At 59.7% G+C, this 22,862-nt stretch overlaps 2 protein-coding genes across 3 annotated transcripts; one reads left to right on the top strand and one right to left on the bottom strand.

Annotated features, from left to right (window-relative positions):
- The first annotated feature begins 4,768 nt into the window (after positions 1-4,768).
- On the top strand, positions 4,769-7,965 carry INAFM2 (InaF motif containing 2). The gene has a single exon (XM_084885935.1). The coding sequence runs from the start codon at positions 5,365-5,367 to the stop codon at positions 5,821-5,823; it is 459 nt and encodes a 152-aa protein (XP_084742061.1). The 5' UTR covers positions 4,769-5,364; the 3' UTR covers positions 5,824-7,965.
- Positions 7,966-12,996: 5,031 nt separating this feature from the next.
- CCDC9B (coiled-coil domain containing 9B) lies at positions 12,997-22,197 on the bottom strand. 2 transcript variants are annotated; one of them, XM_084885910.1, is made up of 11 exons: positions 21,966-22,197; positions 21,132-21,206; positions 20,793-20,900; positions 20,138-20,293; positions 19,933-20,055; positions 19,088-19,284; positions 18,715-18,761; positions 18,085-18,138; positions 17,885-17,984; positions 17,116-17,158; positions 12,997-17,033 (listed from the first exon to the last, which is right to left on the bottom strand). In XM_084885910.1, the coding sequence occupies exons 1-11, from the start codon at positions 21,975-21,977 to the stop codon at positions 16,521-16,523; spliced, it is 1,428 nt and encodes a 475-aa protein (XP_084742036.1). In that variant the 5' UTR covers positions 21,978-22,197; the 3' UTR covers positions 12,997-16,520. The 2 variants fall into 2 exon arrangements, with proteins under 2 accessions (XP_084742036.1, XP_084742035.1); XM_084885909.1 differs by having other exon boundaries at positions 21,125-21,238; positions 21,966-22,191.
- Positions 22,198-22,862: the final 665 nt, after the last annotated feature.

The following is a 22,862-nucleotide window of genomic DNA, read 5'->3' as shown; positions in this document are numbered from 1 at the left end:
GAGTCAAGGTGAAATGAACATGGCTTCACTGAGAGATCTGGGCTTGGCTCCAAGGCACCGGCTGTGCAAGGACAGGGGGGGGGAAGTGGTGGCTTAGCAGAAGCAAGTGTGAATAAAACTGAGGGTTTTTGCTGACAGCCAGCTCCGTATGAGTCAAAGGAAAAGGCTGCCAGAAAAGCGGACAGACTCTGAGGCTGCTGAATTGAAGTCGAACACCGAGCCCAGGGACTCTCCATCTTGCTGTCAACCAGCATCACCTGGCAAGCTCTGGTAACACGGTGTGTCCTTGCTGTGCCCAGGCCCTCTGGATCGGGACCTGGGAGGGGAGAGGGGGAAGAGGGGGAAGAAGGTGAGGAATCTGTATTTCTCACGTTTCATCTCGGTTCCAACGTGCAGCCAGAGCTCTAGCGCCAAGGAAGACGCAGTCACATTCTCGTTCTCTCCTGTCAGACCGCGTCTCGTGTACTCAGGGACTCCCGTTGGGTTGCTTTATCGTGGTGGGAACGGACAGCAGGGGGGCATTTGGTGGTGGACAGCCAGGACGTAGGATGCACACGACACTCCGTGAGGACTGGCGGAGGGACCATGGCTCAGAAGACTCAGGTGGCCAGGAGGTCCACCTTCAGATGGATGAGACTTGTTCTCCTGGGCCCCCAAGGTTAGAATCTTAGGTGACGTAGGTGACCGTCTTAGCTCAGGTATCTCAGGAAGCATTATGAGGAAAAAGTTTTCTTGCAGAAAGTTTATTGGGAGGCACTCTCAGAAACAACACGGCATTGAGGAAGCGAAGGAGTCAGGACTGAGCAGAGGAATACATTGATCAGTGATGCAGTCACACAAGGGACGCCTCCACGGGGGCTCTGGATGAAGATTATCCCTAGGAAGAGCGCCTGGAGGAGGGGCAATAGTTCCTCCTACTCACCCTCCGGTAAGATCCGGAGAAAGAGTCACTGGAATTCTGGAGGGGCTGTTTCCACACAAAGCCAGCTTCCCATACAAAGCTAAGCCATGTCCAGGGGGCACTCTGCAGTTGCTGTGGACACCACCCAGGTCCTGTATCTGTGACCAAGAAACTTAACCCCAAATTGCCAGGAGTGCTGGCGGCCGGCCCGGGGGGCTTACAGCTCAATCGCGCCCTCCTAAGGGAGCTGCCTGGTCTGGCTTCCTGAGCGGGGACCGTCTGCCTGGCCAATGTGGGGACGCCAAGGTCCAGCCTTCCGGTGACTGCATCACTGACCAATGCATTCCTCTGCTCCATCCTGACTCCCCGCTACTGCAGCCCGGCTTGGTGTCACTGATATTCAGCATTCTCCCTGCCCCGTTACCCAGTCTAGAGTCTCTTTACTTCAGTTTGCACCTCTGCTGGTCTAGGTGGCTTCCCTGGTGGCGTTCCTGAGGGGTTTGGGTGTCCAATCACCAGGCCCTTCTGAACCCAGGCTTCTGAATTTGTCTGCTTACTATAAACGTTGGGCTAGGGACTATCAAGAGACACCCCGGTGCATCACCTGCGTGCCAAACATAGTCTTTCCCAATCCTGCTGTGCAGCAGCAGCCCTGTGTTTTCTAAAGGACCAGGGTCACCTATCCCTGCCAGGAAGTGACTCCTTTCTTTGCCTGCTGGTCTCTTGGCACAAGGGGTCTGAAGGATGAGAAGCAGCCACACTGAACATTTATGGGATCCTTGTTCTGTGCCCTGCTGGAAGTGTTCCGCCTCTGGGACTCAGATTCTCTAAACCACAGAGCCTGGAACTGCAGGAACAGGAACCACAAAACCCACCCCTTCCCCAAGGGCCACTGGGAGTGATGGTGAGGGAGGTCATTCCTCCTTCTACCCCTGGTTCCCTAGACCTCTGTATGTCAGCTGTTGAGCCGTAGCCCAGATGACAGTTATTGGGTGGAGTGCATACTTCATGCCGAGCACATTGTACTCAAGTGGTGCTTCAGCTGCACCTTTGAAAGGCGGTTCTTTTGCTCTATCAGCTCTATTCACCAGTGGGCAGCAAAGTATGTGATGTGCCCAGACGATTATATGACCACTCTTTTGCTAGAAAGTGGGACTCTCGATCTGATGCAACATTATGTGAGAATCAAACACTCCTTCAGCCCTTGGAGAGTGGTGCTGGTTGAGACCTTTAGCAAGAATGTATGCCCATTCAAGTCAAGATGGGTCTCCAACCCTTCCAGAGTACCCACCTGATAGGTTGTTGTGAGACAAGGCACAGTAAGTACCTAGAGCACACTAGGGCGTGGATGTTGCTGCTGTTATCACTGGTCAGAGCTTTCCAAGGCTGCCGTAGGGAGCAGACAAGGTACATGATCATGGAGGGTCTTTTAGTTGATGCTCCATAGGGATGGCATTCTAGGGACAATTGGAGTATTTACAAAAAAAATGACCTTCTGGCCGAAACTGGTTTGGCTCAGTGGATAGAGCGTCAGCCTGCGGACTGAAAGGTCCCGGGTTCGATTCCGGTCAAGGGCATGTATCTTGGTTGCGGGCACATCCTCAGTGGGGGGGCGTGCAAGAGGCAGCTGATTGATGGTTCTCTCTCATCGATGTTTCTAACTATCCCTCTCCTTTCCTCTCTGTAAAGAATCAATAAAATATACATATATATATATATTTTAAAATGACCTTCTGAGCCATTTCTGTCCCCACCCTGCCTTGATGCTGATTTCTCTCCCTCTCCTCCCTTAGTGGGGGAGAGGCACTTAAGGAAGCATATTCACCTTCAGGCCACTAGGGGGCCATTTAGTTGCCTGCAGCAAGAATACACTAATGGTTTCTTAATGGCTCAAGCACCAGGGAGATCAGGCTCAATTATATCTGAAAGCTATTTGAGTTCTGGGGTAAAAGACACTATGTAAATCCAGATAATAAATAGGGCTTATTGATAGGTTAAAGAATCTGGCACTGTTTAGTTTAGAGAAAAATAGGCTGAGAGGATTTGAATAAGTGCTTCTCAAGTACGCTTATTCTTTAGTATAGAAAAGAATTACATGCTGTTTTCCACTCCACTGAGAACCAAGCAAGAAGAAAGAAGTTTTAATTTGCAACAGAAGAAATACCGGGTGAATTCCAGGAGGAGGCTTTACCTGGAATCTTTCCAAATAATTTACCTTGTATGGTTGGTATGATCAGTCCTGCCAGGAAAGCCAAGAGCAGGAGAGAGGAGAGGACAACATTCGGAGGCAATTCAGGGGTTTTAACTCAGCAGCCCCCTGTGGCTGACCGGGGAGCAGATGGGAGCGAGTGGTTGTCTTTCCCCCATCCGCCCAGCAGAAGACAATACACACTCCGAACGTCCCACGTTCTTGAAATTCCTCAGAAAGTGAAAAGGCAGGCTGTTCTGGAAATAGCATCCAGTTGGCCACTGTTAGTGGCAGGCTCACAGCTGGGCATCAGGAATGAGGGTGAGGGGTCGGGTTATAGGCCTTTGGCTCCCTCGGCCATCAGCACACTCCGTTCCAGTAGCCGCTTGACTTCTGTGTGTAATTGGTCAGGACTGTCCAGCGGCTAAGACGCTGCCTCGGGGAGCAGGCAAGGTCCACCATCACAGAGAATGTCTACGGGATCTGAAGAGTGCTCCATAGGACGTGGTGCAGGAGGTTCTAGGGTCCATGGGGCATTTACAAAAGATGGTCTTTGGGGCGCTTTCGGTCCCCACCCTGCCTTGATTCTCTGACTTCTCTCACTAGGCCTATCCTAGCGCGGGCAGGACAGCAGCGTTGCGAAGGGGATTCCCCATCATGGGGCATGTGTCTGGAAACCACAGGTCTCCGGTGGAGCATGAGGGAAATGGGAAAGGTGAGAGGGTCCTGTTCCAGAGTCAGAAGCGAAAAGTCAGGCTCGCATCTGCAGGGGCAGGAGTTGGGAGGAAGCTGTTCGCCCACAGAAGCCCATCAGGACCACGGTCCTCTCCCCACACAGGTACAGTCTCCCACACCCAAGTGGTCCATACACCCGATTCTGGGAACATAGGAAGTAGAATTCAAGGAGGAGGGACCTAGAAATTCTGGAAAGCCTTTTAAAGAGAGAATAGGAAGAAGAGAAGGCAGGAGCGGGGAGGGTAGAAGAAGCGAATACTCAGGGAAAGGCGTCTGCTGAAGAGTCCGAGCTGGGAGAGGGATCCTCAGAATCGACCAGAGAACAAACCTCACAGGGGAACGGGGTGGGGATGGGGGCGAGGGAACAAAGGCCAGGGCTCTGCGGCCGGGAGAGGATGCGAGGTGGTAAAAGCTCTTGCAGCCGCGCCAAGGGCTCAATGCAGCCCCTCGGCCTGGGGTCGGAAGCCCCCGACAGCGGGAGGACACCTGTTGCAAACTTTGGCACTAAGATGGGTGGCGAGCCTGGAGAGCGAGCCTAGCATGTGAAGCTCTGGGCACCCTGACCGGGGCCCTAAGAGAACAAGGAATCGGACGGATTTCAGCGAAGCCCCGAAGCCCGGGCGGGACGGGACGGGGAAAGGGGGTGGGGCCGGCGGGGAAGGGGCGCGACCTGTCGGGAGCTGGGCCTGCGGGGCGGGGGCTGGAGCCGCCGGGTGCAAAGGGGCCTGGACGGCCACGTGGAGCGGGGCGCGCGCCGGGAGCACGCGCGTGCTGTCACCCCCCACTCGGGGGCGCACCGAGGCCTGGGGCCCACGCTGGTGCCGCCGTTCCTCCTCGGGACTGTCGGCCGGGAGGAGAGTCGCCAGAGTTGACAGCTCCGCGCTCCGTCCCCCCCCCCCTCCACGCCCCTTTCCTGTCCGCTCTCCTCCCCACGGGACGCGGGTCCCCCTTTAAAGCAGCACCGGAGCCCCCCCTCGCGGGCGGCGGGCGCGGGGCTGCGGCCCCTTTAAGACCAGCCTCCTTTAACCGTCTCGCCCCCGGGCGCCCGGCGGGCTCGCGGCGCCGACAGCAGCCCGCCTCCCGCGGCGCTTCCGGACCCGGCGTCGCCCCTTTAAGGGCAGCCCCCCGCGGCGCTCCCGCCCCGGGCCCGGCGCGTCAGGCGGGGGAGCCGGGCTGGAGCAGCGCGGTCGGCGCGGCCACTGGAGACCGAGCGGCCGGCGGCCAGGCAGACGGCGGCGGCGGCGGATGGGGACGCGGAGCCGGGCGGCTGCGGCGGCAGTGGCTGTGGCGGCGGCGGGGAAGCAGCTGACGGGCCGGCGGCGGCGGCGGCGCTGGCGGCGGGGACTGGCCCAGGCCCCGGCCCAGGCGGCGGCGGCGGCGGCGGCGGCAGCGACGCGGCTGGCAGGCTGCGGGCGGGCGGCGTGAGGAGCGCGGCGGAGCGGCCGCGAACCGGGGCGCCCCCGCCCCCCTCGTCCTCCAGGCCGCCAGGCCCCCGCCCGCCGGGGCCGTGGAGCGCCGCGCCCGAGGCCGGGGCCCCCCCATGAAGGAGCGCGACGCGGCCCCGTCCGAGCGGGGCAAGCCGGCCACCTACACCGGGGACAAGAAGGCGAAGATGGCGGCCAAGACCAACAAGAAGTGGGTCCGGCTCGCCACCGTGTTCGCCTACGTGCTGTCCGTGTCGCTGGCGGCCATCGTGCTGGCCGTCTACTACAGCCTCATCTGGCAGCCGGTGGGCGCCGGCTCCTCGGGGGCAGCCGCCGGCCCGCCCCCCGGCGGCGCCAACGCCACCGGCCAGTCCGGGACCTCGGGGGCGGCCGCGGGGCCCAACGCCACCGGCCCGTCCCGCCGCGAGGCGCCGCGCGCCGCGCCCCCGCTGCAGGCGGCCGGGGCCCCGCCGCCCGCGCCCCCGGCCGACGGCCCCCTGGCCCGGCCGCCGCCGCCGCGGGCGCGAGGCCCGGAGGAGGACGAGGAGGAAGCGGCGGCGCCCGGGAGCCGGTGAGGCGCGCGCTCGCCCCTGGGCGGCGGGGAGCCGTCCTCCCCGAGCCGGGTCGCCGGACTGGGCAGCCGGACGGACGGAGAGCCCGCGGGACGGACCCCCGCGCAGCGAACGCCCCCTTCCCCGACGAGCAGCGCCGACCCGCGGGGCGAACGGCCTGCAGCCCGGTCTTCAGCGGAGGGACCTCGGCCGGTCTGGGACTCGGGGGTTCGGTCTTCCCAGGACTGTGCGGCGGCGGCGGCGCCGGGTCTATGAGCCATAAAGGGGGGCGGGGAGCGGGGGCGATCCCAGCACCGAAGCCTTGTGCGCCGCTGGCAGGGGTGTATCCTTCGTGCAGGGGTGACCCGGGCTTTCCCCCCCAAGACTCAGGGGAAAGAGGGAGCCGCACGGGCTCTTGAATCGGCTGAAGCAGTCGGAAGGAGGGAGGGCACCAAAACAGGGGAGCTCAGGTACGTCAACCTAGTTGCAGTGGCCACGAATGCGTTTAATTTATAGACCCCTGTATATAGCTGTGGACAAATGCACCAGGAGTTGTAATTGCATAGTGTGATATATATCCTCCCACACCCTGCGTGGCTGATGGGGTCAGGCAAAAGGGCTATTTGCTGGGCCCCGGAGTGCAGCCGGCCACAGGGCACAAACATTTTTTTCCATCACCCACTCTTTCCCTCTTTACTTCAGAAATAGGTTTATGCCACACAAAGAGTATAATCACTCTTCGACTTGCTGAAAGGACAGTGGGAACCCTTAGGAGAAGTAGAAGCAGTTTAGGGAGGGTGGAGAGTGTGCGGATCTCTTCCCACCCTAGTGTCCCCACCCGGGAGGTTTCCGGCAGCACCCTAAGTATCTGGCCATGGGCCAGGGAAAAGGGAGAGAGCGATGCCTGCGTGCCTCAGTCTTTGGCCTTCTCACAGTTTTTTAGGAAGAGCAAGCTTTTTGTATGTAGAGTAACTCACGAGTGTTTGTTTTATTCTCTCCCCCCCCCCCCCCCCCCCCCCACACACACACACACCACCACCTCCTGAAAATCTTGTCTTGGTCCAGTAGTCATCCCAGCCTTCCCTCTGTCCTGAGCTCGTAGTGACAAGTTAGCCCAGCGATCAGGATGAACTTTGTTGTGAAATCAGAGCTTTGAACACGTCCTCTGGTTTAAAAGATGAACTTACAGCTCGGGATTGTGCTTTGGTAGCCAGGTAATAGACGAGCGGTGGCAAGGTTAAATTGGCTTGTCTTGACCCCTCCTGATAGACTCCTGTGCTTTTTCTGAGATGAGAAACATCAAGGGGAATGACACTTGGCAGAGCTCTGGGGCAGCGAGAATTGTGCATCCTCAATTAGGATTCCATCTCCTTCTGCCACTTGCTTTTAGGCAATTGAGTGTGGGTATGACAAGATCCCAAAACCCTTAATGTTTCCTTTTTTGGGAAATGAGGCACCTTTTTATAAAAAGGACAAACATAGCCACCTGAGCCCTGAAACAGTTTGTCTCTCCAGTTTTCTGGCCTGCACTCGAGTTAGCGCTGATCCAAGGACGCACAGCCTTGCTTTAAGCCATGTCCTGTTGTGGGCAAGAAAACTGCAGCTGAGCTGTCAGCCTGGGGCGGGCTGGCAGCACCCCTCGGTGTCTTGCTGGAAGAGATTTCTGAGCAGCTGACTTGACTTCGGTCATTAGAAAGCCTCTGAGGCCTTTTAAATTTCTGGTGGGGCCCTATGGGGGAGAAACATAAAATGCCACTTTATAACTTCAATAATAGCCTGTACTTTATATTTATTGTGTGGATTTTTAGCCCTCTATTTTAATAATTTATAAAGGGATCTCTTATCCCAAGAATTCTTTGAACTTGCAGGAGAACATCTGGGAGTCCAACCTCCCTGTCCCCATCCCGACCCCCGCGTCCTGGACTGTCGGATCCACCCTGGGATGGATCCGAGTCTAGAGAGACCACTCACGGGCCCGACTGCTGGCCTCCTGACTCTAAAGCCTTCACTGGAACCGGACATTAGTTCCAGCCCTCGCTGTGAACATGACCAGAGACATTATTTATAATTCAGCCATTTAAGATATACCTGTACTCAAAAAAAGTCTTGTATATTTTTTAAAAGTTTTATTTTTCAGGTGAACAAAAATACATTCTAAGAACTCTATGTAAGCCTGTGTAAGTTGTTTTTGTTTTCAGATTTCTTGGGGAAGGAGGAGAAGTTGGAAGAGGAAATGGTCTGAGATGTGGTGGATGGGCGATGGTAAATAGCTGTCGGAGGAAAAAACAATTGCCCTAATGTTCTCTGCCGGATGGCTTGACTGAACTGATTAGTCAAGGGTGGCAAGATCCATCTTAGTCGGGAAGCAATGATGGGGTTGGCAGGACAGTGATATCTAGCTTTAAAAGGTTGGGTGGGGGGGGAGTTCTGCTTTTATAGGATTCTGAACAGATGCCTCGCTGAAGAAGCTAAGGGATCAGCCACCATGCATATTAAGAATTATTGCAAATATTGAGCTGGCTGAGAGCTGAGGTGAGGATAAGCCGCATGATAACACCGCTCTTCGCAGCTTTAAACAAACCGTTGGCCCCTAGATAGTTCAGGAAATGCTAACACCGGGAAAGACACACTGCTCCAGGAGGCTGCAGCGGCTGGTCAGGGCTTTGTCTAAATGGAGAAGGCGAGAGAGTCAACTGCTGAGAGAACTTTAGATTGCTCCAAAGGTGAGGCTTTTCCTCCCCCTAACGCAAACAATAAGAGGCATGTGGGTGAAAAGCACAAAACTAAGGGATTAGTTATGCCGCAAAATACATGGCAAGCAATTGAGCTCAGCTCATTATTGGACGGCGCTGCCCAGTACACAGCCAAAAGCCCGTGTTGGTGGGGCCCCCTGGGGCCTGCACTTCTGCAGAGCGGTTGGGGGGTGGCTGCTGTTCTTTTACATCACCTTGTAGTCTGCAGGGGAACTGGGGAAAGTCCGCCCTCCTTTTATTCCCCTCTTCAGCCTACACAATGGCTTTCTGTGAGGGGGCTGGGGAAGGCAGAGCGAAGGGGCGGGAGAGCGTTTTGTGGCTCTGGGCAGGCTCCCTCTCCGTGGATGGTGACGTGTGGCTTTTGCTGCTACACCGGCTTCTCACGGTGGGCCCTGCAGCAGGCTGTGTGGCAGGGGCCTGCCGGCTGACGGGATGGGCACCATTCCACCAGAACCGAACCCAGCTGGTGGGGGCAGTGGTCTCAATAGCGGTCTCTTTTCGAGGGTGAGACATTATCTGCAAAATTGTCCTACAGCTGTTGAGTCAGAAAGGAGGGATTTGTGCAGAGGCTGTTCCTTTCCTTCAACTAACTGCTTTGTACCTGCACCACGAGGGTAATTTCTCCGTGTTTGCTTGTATTGACGTTACTGCCGTGCGCGTGTTCCCTGACAGCCTGAGTGGGAAGGAAGAGATAGATAACCCTCTTTTGAAAGAGGTTTTGGAGGGTGAGGGGCCAGTTCCACTGAGTTGGAGTGAGTACCATTTCTCTCTCCCAGGGAAGGTGGAGGTACGAAAAGTGTTTCTCCGAAGTTTTAAGCAGAAGAAATGTTTTTCTTCCTAAGCTCTAGGTTTCTGCACAGTATGAGGCCATTTTCTGCCTACCTTGTCTTTCCGTTTTCACTGGGGAATGCTGAGATACTGTGTTCTTCGGTTGAGTATTTATATCCTGTTTTGAAATGCTGAGGGAGAGCATCTACTTGTTTCTACATGCTTCTTCGGGGAACTGAAAGGTCAGCTCCTAAGCTGTATGGCTACCACAGCTGCTTAAAAGGGGGGAATCATTGTCCTCCCCTTCCTGTTTGCAGAGAAAAGAGGTATTTCTGGGATGGCAATTGCATTAACAAAAGGGTTACAGCTGGAGGGGCTGTGTGTGTGTGTGTGTGTGTGTGTGTGTTGTGTTTTGGTCTCTCTGAGCTGAGAGAGGGACTTTGCTCGTTTCTCAGGACCAGCGCTAAGCTCAGTGCCTGGCCCGGTCGTAGGTGCGCTGAGTTTGTTGCTCACCTGGTCAGTCACTGTGTTGGACAGCCTTGTTCCCGTGTCATTGTGGTGTCAAGGTCCTATTTCACTGTGGACCCACACCCACAGCCCATAATCTGCTTCAGGAGAGTGGACTGATGGCGGAAGAGAACCCCCCCACAAATCACAGCTGCCCTGGCCATGCCAGCCGCTGTTTTCTGCCTTTGTGGGACGTGGGCTCGGCCTGCCTGCTCTTTCCGGCTCCAGAAGCCACAGCTGTATTCCATGAGGTGCTTAATGGAGGCGACACGGAATGTGTGACCCATTCATTGTCTCCTGCGTTCTGACCCTTCATGCCGGATGTTAAGCTATAAAAACACCTACTCCATTAGCAGTTTTACTTGCTGACGTAGCCTGTGGGTTTCTCCTGCCAGAAAACCTATGTTCCTCGTTCTGCTCTTTGTTCCCTCCAGTATCTAATTTTAAGAATACAAAAACAAAACCTTTTTTTTTTAACCGCACAGCCAGGCTCTCCATCCTAAGTACAGAAACAGCTATGCTCCCAGGAAGCTCGGGAGCCACCTGGTCGGTGAGGAGCACAGTTCCCTGTGCTACTCTACACGTCCGGTCAGCCACTGCTGCGGGGCCAGACAGCTACCACACCGTTCGCACCCTCAAGGACTTGACAGTCATGCCAGCAAGAGTCTACCTTAGTCATCGCCCTGTTTTCTTAACTTCAGTTATCTGTTTTGGCTAATAGCTTATCAGGTAAACAGCAGTAAGATTCTAACTTAATTATTTCCCATAAACCACTACCATTAATTCAAGAACTATTTATGTAGTGCCTACAGTGTGACAAGTGAGCCTCAAACATCCCAAAGCCAACTTGTCCAAAAAAGCAATTATGCTGATTACCAAGGATTTGCTTTTAAATATACCTCTCTCGGCTGCCTCCGTAGTATCCCGAGTCACGAGTTGAGTCTCCCCGAACTGTGTTCTGGAGGCCACTCATCCCCGCAGCGCCCTGCTGGTCAGCCTGGGCAGGGTGTGTCACAGCAGCCAGTCTCTGGTCCGCTGACAGCTCACAGGATCGCGGGACCCGGGTGGGAGGCCGCATGCTCTTAGGAGGGACTCCTGAACGGGCAACTTGAGGACTCGATGGCATTGGTTATGGCCCTTGAGAGCAAATGGAGGCAATAGAGGCGACAGGGCTTGGAGATCTTGGGAATAAGAGTACAGTGTTCACACATGGGGTAATATGTTTTCAAGGGAATGCCTGTCCCTTTGGGAAAAACCGACGCATGGAAAGAAATGGGAAGGGACAGGTAGAAACACCCCACCAGGCTCAGACCATCAGCCTGAGCATCCCTGGGAACTTTAGGAATGCCATGTCTTGGGCCCCATCTCAGACCAACTGAGTGAGAAATCCAGGAATGGAGCCCAGCATTGTGCTTGTTTGTTTAATATATATTTTATTGTTTTTTTACAGAGAGGAAGGGAGAGGGATAGAGAGTTAGAAACATCGATGAGAGAGAAACACCAGGGATGTGCCCGCAACCAAGGTACATGCCCTTGACCGGAATCAAACCTGGGACCTTTTAGTCCGCAGGCCAATGCTCTATCCACTGAGCCAAACCCGTTAGGGCCCAGTATTGTGTTTTAATTAGCCTTCCAGGTGAGTCTGATGCATACTAAAATTGAGAACCACTGGTCCAGCCTTTCCTTCAGAACCTGCAACAGGTGAGGGTATTTCTGTTACTTATTTTGATTTCAGAGAGAGAGAGAGAGAGAGAGAGAGAGAGAGAAAGAGAGAGGAACATCAATGTGAGAAAAACATCAACCAGCTGCCTCCTGCACATGCCCTGACTGGGACTCGAACCCGCCACCTCTTGGTGTACGGGATGATGCTCAACCAACTGAGCCATACAGCCAGGGCTGAGGGTATTTCTGTTTTGACAGGTGATTATCAAATTGTCTTGGTTGAAGCCAGCTGCCCTGCCAGGGGGAAGGGAAACGCTGTGTCCCCAGAGTTGGTGAGAAAAGGGGAAAAGCCCAGGGAACTGAGCATTTGTGACAGTTACAGCAGAACTCGCCCGGAGAGCGAGCATGTTAACAAGGAGGCAGTTCTCTCTCCCTCCCTCCAAGGAGACAGTCCTCTCTCCCCTCCTCCAAAGGTACCGATGTGTTTGCCTCACCTCCTCCCGGAGCCTGCTGCTCCCCGAGCCAGTCCTTAAAAGGAGCAGTGGGTGCCACATCGGCTCCTTCTGGTGCCAGGTCTGCGCAATCTCACGTCCCTGGCGTCAAGTGGATGCTTAATGAGCGGCTGTGACGGGGGCCAGCAGCCTCGGTGAGAAAAAGCAGCCTCAGTCTGGGCCTCCTGCCGGCTCCTCTCAGTGCCTTTCCCAGCCTTGCCTTCTCCCCCTCCGTGAGGCTGTGGTTAGCCGGTGTCAGCCCTTCCTCAGAAGCCCTGATAACCCTCGCTCGGCGAGACGCCTGCCGGGGTCTGCTGGTGCCGATAAATGACTCAAGAGGCAGAGTGAAGGGGTTGGTGTCTTTACTTTCTCCTTTGCCCTTGAAACCCTCTGACTAAACCCCAAAATAAGAAAGTATGGGGGATTTTTGGCAGTTCCCTTTGATCTTCCGGGGGGCTAGCACCATCTTTACCTGTTATTCCAGTCTCCGAGGCCAGGGTTAGGATTGGAGTTGACTGGTGGTCAAACCTTCCCAACTTGTGCCTTGTTGGGTAGCAAGAGAGCTGGGGAGCCCCTGCTTCTAGGGATCCCCAATTACCCACCCCTTGACCATAAGAACATATAGTCATGCTGCTCCTTTGGGAGACAACACTTAACACTGGGAGACATGGAGCAAACTCCACAAGTCGAGTGTGTTTCCGGGGGAAATATTAAAGGAGTAAACGCTGGTGGGAGTTCATGAGATTCCTGATGATGGGAACAGAGGGAAAGAGAAACCGCTCTGAACTGTGGGAGCCAGTGTGCAGAGGCCGGCAGAAGCGCACTGGGGGCTGGGGACAAAGACCCTCCCTGTGAGAGAAGGGTCACTTCCTGAGGCCGTGACTCAACTGGGCTTCCCGGGGCGGGAGCTGCTCAGCTTTATAAACCACCCCTTGTCTCCCTGAGGGCGTCCTGACCCCGTGAAGATGAGACCAGAAGAGAAAGTAAAAGAAAAGATGGGAAACAAAGTAGACAGGTCACACCAAATAACTACTTCATTTATTCAACAGTATTCATTCACCAAGTGCCTTCCGGTGCCAGGCTACTGTTAATAGAGTGCCTACTGTGTGCCAGGCATGTTTTGCATACTCTTATCTTTATTTGAACAGCCTTTCAACTAGATATTACTAGCCCCCTGTTGCAGATCAGAACACAGCTTTTAGAAGTTAAATTGACCACGGTCATCCAGCTGGCAAACAGGATTCAGATTCAGTCTGTTGGATCCCAAAGCTCATGTGCGTCCCATCACCAAAAAAGGGCCCTCCCACCCTGGCCGGTGTGGCTCAGTTGGTTGGGCTTTGTCCCATGCCCTGGAAGGTCACTGGTTCAGTTCCTGGTCAGGGCACATGCCCAGGTTGCAGGCTCCATCCCAGTTGGGGGAGGGCAGGGGACAGCTGATTGATGTTATGTCATTGTTTCTCTCTCGCCCTCAACCTTCCTCTCTACAAACCAATAAGAAATCTGTTTAAAACAAAACAGAACGCATACCTCCCTTACAATTCTGTCTGCTGTTCCTCTCTGCGAAGGGACCTGGGCCCAGCACAGGGCTGCACCTGCCTCTTCCGCGCCCCCTGTTTGGAGGCCTTCGGTAAAGCTGTCATCTCCCTGCTGGTTTCCTGTTCCCCTCTGCGCCCTCCCTTCTCAGTTCCTCCGGCTCTGGGGCTCCTGAAAGCCGTGTCTCACGAAGAACCTCCACTTTTAAGAGCGATCCTGTCTGTCGGCTGGAGCAGAGAAGGGGTTCTAAGAGGAGGGCGCCGGACCAGGCCTTCCGGGTCCAGGAAGAGAGAAAGCCAGCCTTCCAGGACCCCGAGTTTGTGGAGGGGTGTCTGCCCACGTTCCCCTCCTGCTCCACATCTGGTCCCGAGGGCGGGAGGGGCGGCCTCAGAGCTGCTGGCTCCCTTTATCCTGAAGAAGGGCGCCCTTCTGTTTGGTGTTGGTACTCCTCCCCCCAGGATGTTTTTCCCATTGATTTTTAGAGTGGGAGAGAGGGAGGGGGGAGAGAGAGAGAAATATTCATGTGAGAGAGACACATCGATTGCTTGCCTCCCACACAATGGGCCTGGAAAAAAACCAAGGTATGTGCCCTTGACCAGGAATCGAACCCACGAACCTCTGGTGCATGGGCCGGTGCTCCACCACTGAGCCACACTGGCCAGGGCAGGGCAGGGCTCCCCTTTGTTATTAAACTACAGTGATATTTGCCTTGCTCTACAATCTTCCTCCAGGGAGACTGTCCTGTGCCAGTCTTCTTTCCAGCCCCTCGTCACTCCCTTTCTGCTAACATCCTTTTGGGTGTGGCCCTCAGAGAGAGAAGCCCTATCTGTCCGTAGCCCCCTGCCCCGCTTTCTCTCTTGCTTATGTCCTGTTGTGAGGACTGAACCAGCGCTCTGCCCAAATGCTACATCCCCATCCCACAGTCAACACGCCCTCGAATGAAGACACTCCTGTACAGCTGGCAGCACTGGAGTTGGGAGAAGTTTGTGAACCTTAGATTCAAATTCTTGGTCACAGTTATTGTGGAGACACCTGCATTGAAGGGCTCTGCCCACCCCAGCTCCAGCCTCTGGGAGTCATGGGTTCCAGGGCCAGGGCAAAGCTCCAAAGCCATATCTGTGTGACTGGGAGGCAAGAGGAAAGCTTGAGCTAGCACTTTCACTCTGGCCTACTCATTTCCTGGGGTCTTCCTCCCATACGCATAGGCATGTTCCCAAGCCTTTTCAAAATCCCTTTGGCCAACCCACACCAGCCTCTTCCAGCCCCTTCACCTCAGCCCTTTCCCACCCAGCTTTTCCACTCTCACCTCGGGAAGCTGGCAGCCGGTCACTGGCCTCTCCACCTCTCCCCAGCTGCCTCAGCTCCCCGCACAGGGGCAGCACTGAAGCCAGGCAGCTCAGCCTTCCGCAGGCAGCAGCGGGCAGTGAGAGTCTACTGTCTTTGCCCCCAGTCCCCAGATGCTGGTCCAAACCCTGACTGCTAAAGTGTGGTCCAGGAATCAGCAGCATAGGCCCCAGCTGGCGATGCATCGGACATGAAAGTCCGGGGTCTGCCCCCGGCCTGCAGCATTAGCATCTGCATTGCTCTGCACCTCAGCGAGGGAGAAGCACTGCTGTCAGCATGAGCCCCTCCTCTTGCTTCCTCAATGGGTGGGGAGGGTGCAGTGAGAGCCCCTGAGGAAGCCCATGGCCAAGGCCTCATGGTCAAGGCCTCCCTTTGACAATGGACCTCCCAGGGACAATCTGGGTGACCACAGAGAGCCTAGGGAAGCTGGTGAGGCCAGCAGAGAGGAACAGCCATGGCAGGAGCAGAGAGGAGGGGAGCAGAGGGGGGCCCTCGGGGAGATCCAGGCAAAGGCTCGGGGGCAAAGGGTACACGCATTGAGAAAGGGAGGGTCCCTCCCACCATCCCAGGCGCTGTCCCCTGTCGGGCTCCCGCTGTGCAGCCTGGCTCTGCCCTGGCTCAGCCGGATGACTAGGTTTCCTCCCTCCCCCTCGCTGGCAAAGTCACTGTCGCCCACAGGCTGCGTTGCTGGTAGTGTGTGCTCAGGAAATGTTTGTTGAATTGAGAGGAAGCCACAGCTTGTGCGGAGTCTGGATAATTCACCAGACGTGGGCCTCGGAGGAGGGGCAGAAATGGAGACTTCAGTAGGAAAGACAAGCCCTGATGTCGTACTTAGGGAGAGTTGCTGTTTCTCTGAGATCCTGTGTGTCCTTGCTTTTGCCTGACTGGTGCAGTGAGGTGGTGGGAGAGGAAGGAGGAGATGGCAGGGAATGGCCTCAGGCTGCAGGGCTGGTCCCTGGCCCCCCTGCAGGGTGCACTCAGCGTCTGAACTGGGTGGGGGTGGTCCCTGATGGTGAGGTCTCCCGCTGCACCGTCCCCTCCTCTCCCACTCTCATTCCATTCCAGGGAGGAAGTCTTCCCGGGGGAGACCTGAGCTCTGCTCTCCCAGCCCCAGCTCAGCCTCTGCCAGCTGCGGCCTCCCTTTCTCTGGGCGTCAGCCTGCTTTTCTAGAAAAGCCGAAGGCTTCTGGCCGCTGGATTGGCCGCCCTGTGAGTCTGGGTGCAAGGCAGAGGCGAGGGAAAGGGCCCAGGCCTCGGCTGGTCATGCCAGCTGCCGAGGTGCCTGCACCGAGGAGCTGGCAGCTGGCAGCTGGAGAGGGAGGCCACACAAGCCAGGTGCTAAGTGCTTCTCAGCCTTGCTCTCTGGGGGGCAGGGAAGGGCAGGGCAGGGCAGGGCAAGCTGGAGGCCCAGGCAGCAGTAGACCCAAGGCAGGGCTTACCAGCCTCAGAGACCGGGTGTGGGAAACACATGCCCAGGGATGTGCACAGGAGGTGCAGGAAGGACAGCTCCTGGCCCCCACATGTCACTGGGCCAGAGAGTTTGCCAAACCGCTGAGCCACACGGCCACCAGCCACAGCAACCAGACACCCGTCACAGAGAAGGCTCTTGGCTGTGACCGTTCCTTCTCTTCCCAGCCTGGTGCCCCTGCTCCCCGGGGCTTTGCTCAGCATCTCCCCGCAGGGCCGGGGCCCCCTCTTCCACTCCCCAGGCCTCCTGTGCCCCTCGCTCGTCGGCCTGCTCCTCGGGGGGGCCTGCTTCGCGGGGCCCCAGCCCTGCCAGGCCTGTCTCTCCTGGGCCCCAGGGGCCCTGCTCCTCTTTGTGGCTCAGAGCAAGCCTGGACTTCCTGCTCAGCCTGGGGGTCATCCAAACACACAGGCAGCTCAGAACCCTCCCCCGGGGACACAGGGCTCTCCCGGGCCCCCGGCCTCAGACACGTTCCCTTCCCAGGCCCAGGCCCGGGGCCTCTGAGGGAGAGGTCCAGGGGGGCCAGGTCCGCGTTCTGTGGAGAGCCGGGGGCCGGACTGGCTGCCGAAGCTTCTGGCTCCCCCTTGGTCCCCTCGGGGGATGCGGGAGCGGGGCTGGCTGCCTGGGGGCTCCAGGGGCTGCCCTGCTCCGTGCTGCCCTGGGTCTGTGCCTGTTCCTCCTCCTTCAGAGTCCGGCTGGTGCTTTCACCTCCCTGAAACGAGAGATTGGCACTGCTGGCCGGCACACCGGGGCTCCTGTCCCTGGCCCGCCCCACCCCCTGCCCAGGTACCCACCTCCTGGCTCTCCACCGCCTCCTGGTCTTCCTTGGTCTCCCACCTGGAGAAACACCGCACATGGCAGGCCCTCCCCTTACCCACCCCACCTCGGGTCCTCAGCACTGGAGTCAGTGGCTCCGGGGCCTCAGGAGCCTCTGAGCCAGGAAGAGGCTCCCGGATGCTTCCCTTCCAACCCGCCTTGCTCCCCGAATTCAGTTTCCTCTGAACACTGCCCTCCTTAGCCCCACCTCAGGTCCCATTCCCGCCGCGCCCCCCCCCCCCCCCCCCAAGCATGGCCCAGCCTGAAGCACCCTGAGTTCTGTGGAGACTCCGGGCCGTCCGCGCCCGCGCTGCCTGGGAAAGGCACTGACTTCCCGGGGGAAGGTGACTGCTGTAATTACCACCGGCTCCCCGGGCGCCAGGCTCTGGCTGGCTGCTGCCGCCTTGGCTCATGGCCTCTCCCTGCGCCTCATTAACCGGCCACCGGCCACAGGCAGCAGTCAGCCAGAGCTGGCGCCCGGACCAGAGTGGGTCCTCAATTTCTGGGGCAGAAGGGAGCCAGGAAATCAGGACGCTCAGACGCTGCCCTTGACTTTGCCCCCTGTGTGTGTGTGTGTGTGTGTGTGTGTGTGTCCCCGTTACCTGTTGCCGTGTGTGTGTGTGTGTGTGTGTGTGTCCCCGTTACCTGCTGCCGTGTGTGTGTGTGTGTGTGTGTGTGTGTGTGTTCCCGTTACCTGCTGCCGTGTGTGTGTGTGTGTGTGTGTGTGTGTGTGTGTGTCCCCGTTACCTGCGGGCCCTGCCGGTCAGCCTCTCCGTCCCGCGGGCTTTGCTGTGCAGGGCCAGGGCCACCAAGGGCCTGCCAGATGGCCCGCCCCGAGCCGCACCACCTGCAAGAAACGGCCCACAGATCAGGGCGAGAAGAGGGCCTGAGCAGCCGGCTCCCTCCCCAGCTCCGGGGACCCTACTCCTCCCTCTCTCCTCCCTCACCTTTGCCGTCAGGGGACCGGGGTGGGGGCTGTAGCTTCCGGTGGCTCCTGGGACCTAAGTGAGGCCAAGGAAATGGGCGAAGGGAGGGTGAGAGAGGATCCAAACACCAGTCCTCCCAGGACCAGGGAGCTGGTGCTCATTCTCCCGGTTTGGCTGTGGTTTTCTGGCTCCCACACACAGCCCTGGTCTGGCGGCCAGGAGGGCTGGGCCCCTTGCTCACTTGGCCGCTCCTGCCCTCATGGCAGGCCAGCTGCCCCTGCACCAGCCTCCCCGGTGTCAGACAAGGGACCAGGGACCCGCAGGGCTCTGTTCCAGGCCCGGCCAAGGGCAGGGAACTCGGCTCTCGCCCACGAGGAGCCAGCAACCCAGCACAGGCTCCCTCTGAGCTCCCCCCAGACCTCCGGGGCCGGAGCCAGGGGCAGGAGCGGTGGTTTGGAGGGGGGCAGGGGTCATGGTGACCTCCTCCGATAGCAAGGGGGAGGAAGGAAGATGCTCTTCCATGCTTCCTGGCAGCTCTAAAAATAAGTGGCAAACCAAGGAGCAGAGAACAGAGAGGAAGAGGGGGCAAGGGGGTAAAAAAAAAAAAAAAAAAGCCAAAGAGGGGCAGGCAGTGAGGTGGGTGTGGCTCACCCCTGGCGCTGCCGCCCGTCCCGCCGGGGCTCTCCTCCCGAGGCTTGCTGTGGAGACAAAGAGGCCGTCAGGCTGCTGGTGCCGGGGGGGGGGAGGGGGGGGGGGTGGGGGGGTGGGGTGGGGTGGGGGGGGGGACACACACACACACAGAGGCTGCAGCAAGACCCACCCCTGCCCCACCTCCCCACCGAGCCCCAGACCTGAGGGCAGCAGGAAGATGGGGGGCCCAGTGCCCGCACAGAGCCCTGCCCGGAAGGCCCAGGCAGACCCTCACCCCCCTGGGGAGGCCCTACCAGTGCCCCAAGCAGCACCCACAGCCAGCCGGCCCCAGCCCCACAGCACTCAGCCCCACAGCCCCCTGCCCGCCACCCACGTGGGCTTGGCCTTGTCCAGGTCCCATGGGCGGCGCCAGTCACCCTGTGCGTCCCTGTGCCGGGCGAGGCGGGCCAGGTCGATCTCCTCCCGCTCCTGCTTCCACTGCGCGTAGTCCCAGCCCCCGTCCGGGGGCCCCCACGCGGGCCGGCGGGGAGCGGGGCCTCCCAGGCCTGCCTTCCGGGGCTCCCGGGCGCCCTGCCGGGAACAGGCGCTCAGACCTCCGGGGCAGAAGCAGCAGGCGGCCCTCAGTCTGCAATGGACGCCCGGCGTCTCCTGACCCCTTCCTTCCTCGCTCCGGGCTCCCCTGTCCCCATCTGAGCACTGGATGCGCTCCCTCTCCAGCGTGCGGCTGGCGGTAGGCATGGCTGCCCCCCGCCGGCCAGCTGTGTCTTTGGGGCAGCTGCTTAACCTCTCTGTGTCCCATTTCCTCATCTGTGAAACGGGTGTGTGTGTGTGTGTGTGTGTGTGTGTGTGTGTGATCGCAGCACCTGCCCACAGGCCCCGAGGGAGGGCACCCAGCGGCTGAGCCAGAGCCAGGACTAGCTGCTGCTGCCACCTAGAGGTCGAACCTCCCCCGTGGCCAGTCCCTGGCTCCCTCCCGGCCCCACCCCCGGGCCCCCAGAGGTCCGGGTAGGGTGAGGGCTGGATCACAGGTCTGGCTTACCCTGGCCCTCACGGCAAGTCCACCCCGCACAGGGGCTGGCCGGAGAGAGGGAGGAAGGGTGAGAACTCTCGCTGGAGCTGCCGGGCCATGTCCCCTCAGAGGGGGCACGGGACTCAGCTTCCTGACCTCCCGCAGAGGGCACCGCCACATCCCGTCCCCACCCCCTCCTGAGCACATACCCTCCGAGCAGAATCCGCGCCGGCTGCCGAGTGCGCGAAGGAGCCCCGGCCCAGGCCCTCTCCGGGCGGCCCCTCTGCCCCCGGGTTCCGTGCTCTGGGCTTCTCACTCACGACCCGCTTGGCCTGGGGGAGGGGAGGGCGGGCGGTGTGGCAGAGCGGGGGGAGGGGAGGCTGCCCCCCAGGCTGCCCCCCTCACCCTGCTCACCTCGGCTTTGTTCTCCATGGTCACGGCCAGCTCCACCCGCTCCCCCAGGCAGAGAGAGTCAGCGAGGTCCCCCACCTCCTCGTCCTCCAGCGTCTCGTTGGCTGCTCCGGGCCCAGGGGTGCTCCTCGCGCAGTGCCGGCTGACCACCCGCTTCCCCTGCAGAACCAGGAGCTCTGCCCTCGGCCCTGGGCGGTGCGGGGCTGGGTCCTCCGGGGCTCCCCAGGCCCTCTCCGGAATGCCCACAGAGGAGCTGACTCCACGGGAGCTCACATGCCGGTGGCATTAGGTTATCAGGGCCGGGGGCCACCTGGGGCCCAAGATGCCACAGTGACTGGTCATCCCTGAGCCGGGAAGCCCAGAGCGGCCGGACAATGGGGCTCTGTCCCTGGCCTCCAGTCCCAGCTCCCTGGCCCCTGGGGCTTGGGGTTAGAGTTCTTTGAGGCCTGTGGACAGGGCTGTGGGGCTGGACAAGGGGATGAGGAGGCTTCTACTTGTTGGCCTTTCAGCTGTGGCCCTCGGGGCTGGGACAGCAGTGGCTTGGGCTGCATGGGGCTGGGAGTTGGAGAGCAGCAGAGGGGCAGGAGTGGGTGTCCGCCCCCGGTGTGGGCTGCCCTCCACCTCCTTGCCACCCTGCCCTGCTGGGGGCGGGGCGTACCCCGGGAACCCGGCTGATGGTGACGGTGAGGCTGTCGGCTGGCAGCAGCTCCGGCGTGGTCACAGCCATGCCCCCCTGCTCCGCCTGCCGACGGTCCTCTTGGATCTCCTGTGGGAGGACCCGGGTCAGCACGGGCCCCGGAGCACAGAGAACGGACGCCGGCGGGCCCGCAGAGAGACGCCGGCGGGACCCCAGGAGGCAGAGGCACCACGTCACCCACCCTTACCCGCCCCCAACCGGAGCCTTCAGGGAGAGACCCCCACACAGGGGCTGCGGGTCAGACCGGGCGTGCCAACCCCGCTGGGCTCCCGGCCCCCGCACGGCCCACGCACCTGGTACCTGCGCAGCAGGGCCTGGTTCTTCTTTCGAAGAGCGACTATCCTCCGGTCCAGCTCTGCGTCCTTCTCTTCCTGCCTGTGCATCGGGGTCTCAGCCCCGTGAGGCCCCTGCGGAGGGCAGGGGGCCCCACACTCACCGGCGCCCCAACCTTCCCACCAACCAGCTTCTCACCCCCCGGGGCACAGACCTGAGGCCCCGGGCTAGGGGCACAAGGGAGACGGCACCGAGGGGCCCGGGCCCCCACCCCACGGGGCCTGTCTGCCCTTCGCTCTGCATTCTTGGGCTCAGGTCAAGGCCTCCTGCCCAGGCCCCAGGCTCCCAGCCGTGGGCCGCCCCTCCCCCGCTCTCCAGGGAGTGCCACCGCCGAGCACAGCCTGGAATGGGAGTTATAAATGGCTCTGGCAGCGGAACCTGCCGTGACTGGGAAGCTGCCAGGGGATCCGGGAGGCCGAGGAGCGAGCTGTTTGGCTCCCAGGCCGAGAGCCACCGTGAAAAGAGAGGCCCCTGATTCGCCCTGAACTCCCAGGCCCCGGACCCCAGGCCTGCGCCCGGCCTGTGGGAAAGAGCTGCTCCCCGGGGCCCGGCCCCTCGGGGCGCGAGCTGCTGGCCACGGGCACGGCAGAGAGCCGGCTCCGGGGAGGCCCAGCCCCTCCTGCCTGGCTGCAGGGTCTTCCTTTGTCCCCAACGCCCCTGCCCAGCCCTGCGCCGGCCTGGGCACAGCCCCTCTCCCCCCGGGCCCAGCTGCCCCCAGCTGCCACCGGAGCACGGCCTCCTGAGGTCTCAGCCCTCTCCCAGCCCCAAGGAGCCCTCCGTCAGGGGCGAGGTGCCACTCACAGCCGAGTGCATGGCAACCGCAGGCACGGAGAGGATTCCAGAGCAGCCCCGGGGGAGCCGGAGCGGCAGGGACGCGGGAGCCACTGGGGCCAGGCCTCCGCCGGCCTCTCCCTGCCGGCTTCGCCGCTCAGCACACACACGAGATCATGTTGTGATTACAAAAGACTCTGCTGGGCTCCCGGCCAGGAACGCCCTGGCCGCTGCCCCCACCCATCCACTCTCCGAGGGCGAGGGCCAGCCGCCGGCAGCCAGCCGCCCTGCCCAGCACCTCTCCCTGCCCTGCCCCTGCCCCTGTCCCCAGGCCGACCGGCAGGACCTCTCCCTGGCAGGTGGAGCCGACACAGGGGACCAGCCCCGGGTCCCCCCCCCCCCCCCCCCCCCCGCTTTCCCCACGGCCCTGGGCACAGCACGGCCCCACCGGGCCCGCCTGCAGACGGACGGGCGGCCCTGAGCCCTCCCTGTGGTAGAGAGAGGCCCCCGGGACATGGGACACAGCCCCTTACAACCTGGTCTGAGGTCCCTCTCCCCCCCCCACCCCCCTGCAGGAGCCTCCCTCGCTCTCCGCCCCAGCCCGAGAACATAAGCTGAAGCGACCGAGAAGCTCACCTGACCTCGTCTCTGCCCCCAAATACTGCTCATACCTAAAATAACACCATTAGTCACTCGTTCCTCCAGGCTGAGCGCCGTCTTTCCTGCACTTTAAAGTTCTGCCCCTCCTGCGCGTGTCTCTGTGGAACGGGTGGAGGGCCCTTGCTACCACAGCTCCCAGCCGGCCACCCCACCTCCCTCCTCAGGCTCCTCACGCGGGGCCCTGGCTCCCGCGGGCTGGCCCTTCGGCCTCCCTGACCGGAGAAAGGAGGCAGCCTTTCTCGGGGCAGTTTCTCGCTCCGCGCTCCC

Source organism: Pipistrellus hanaki (assembly GCF_964339955.1).
Source record: "Pipistrellus hanaki genome assembly, chromosome: 1".
NCBI lineage: Eukaryota > Metazoa > Chordata > Mammalia > Chiroptera > Vespertilionidae > Pipistrellus > Pipistrellus hanaki.
This window is presented reverse-complemented; position numbering and strand designations above follow the sequence as displayed.

Coding starts and splice junctions, on each gene's coding strand:
- INAFM2 (XM_084885935.1), top strand. CDS start 5,365: ATGAAGGAGCGCGACGCGGCCCCGTCCGAGCGGGGCAAGCCGGCCACC.
- CCDC9B (XM_084885909.1), bottom strand. Junction 20,294..20,792: donor CCATCAGCCGGGTTCCCGGG/GTACGCCCCGCC, acceptor CTGGTTCTGCAG/GGGAAGCGGGTGGTCAGCCG. Junction 17,985..18,084: donor CCGGTCCCCTGACGGCAAAG/GTGAGGGAGGAG, acceptor CGTTTCTTGCAG/GTGGTGCGGCTCGGGGCGGG.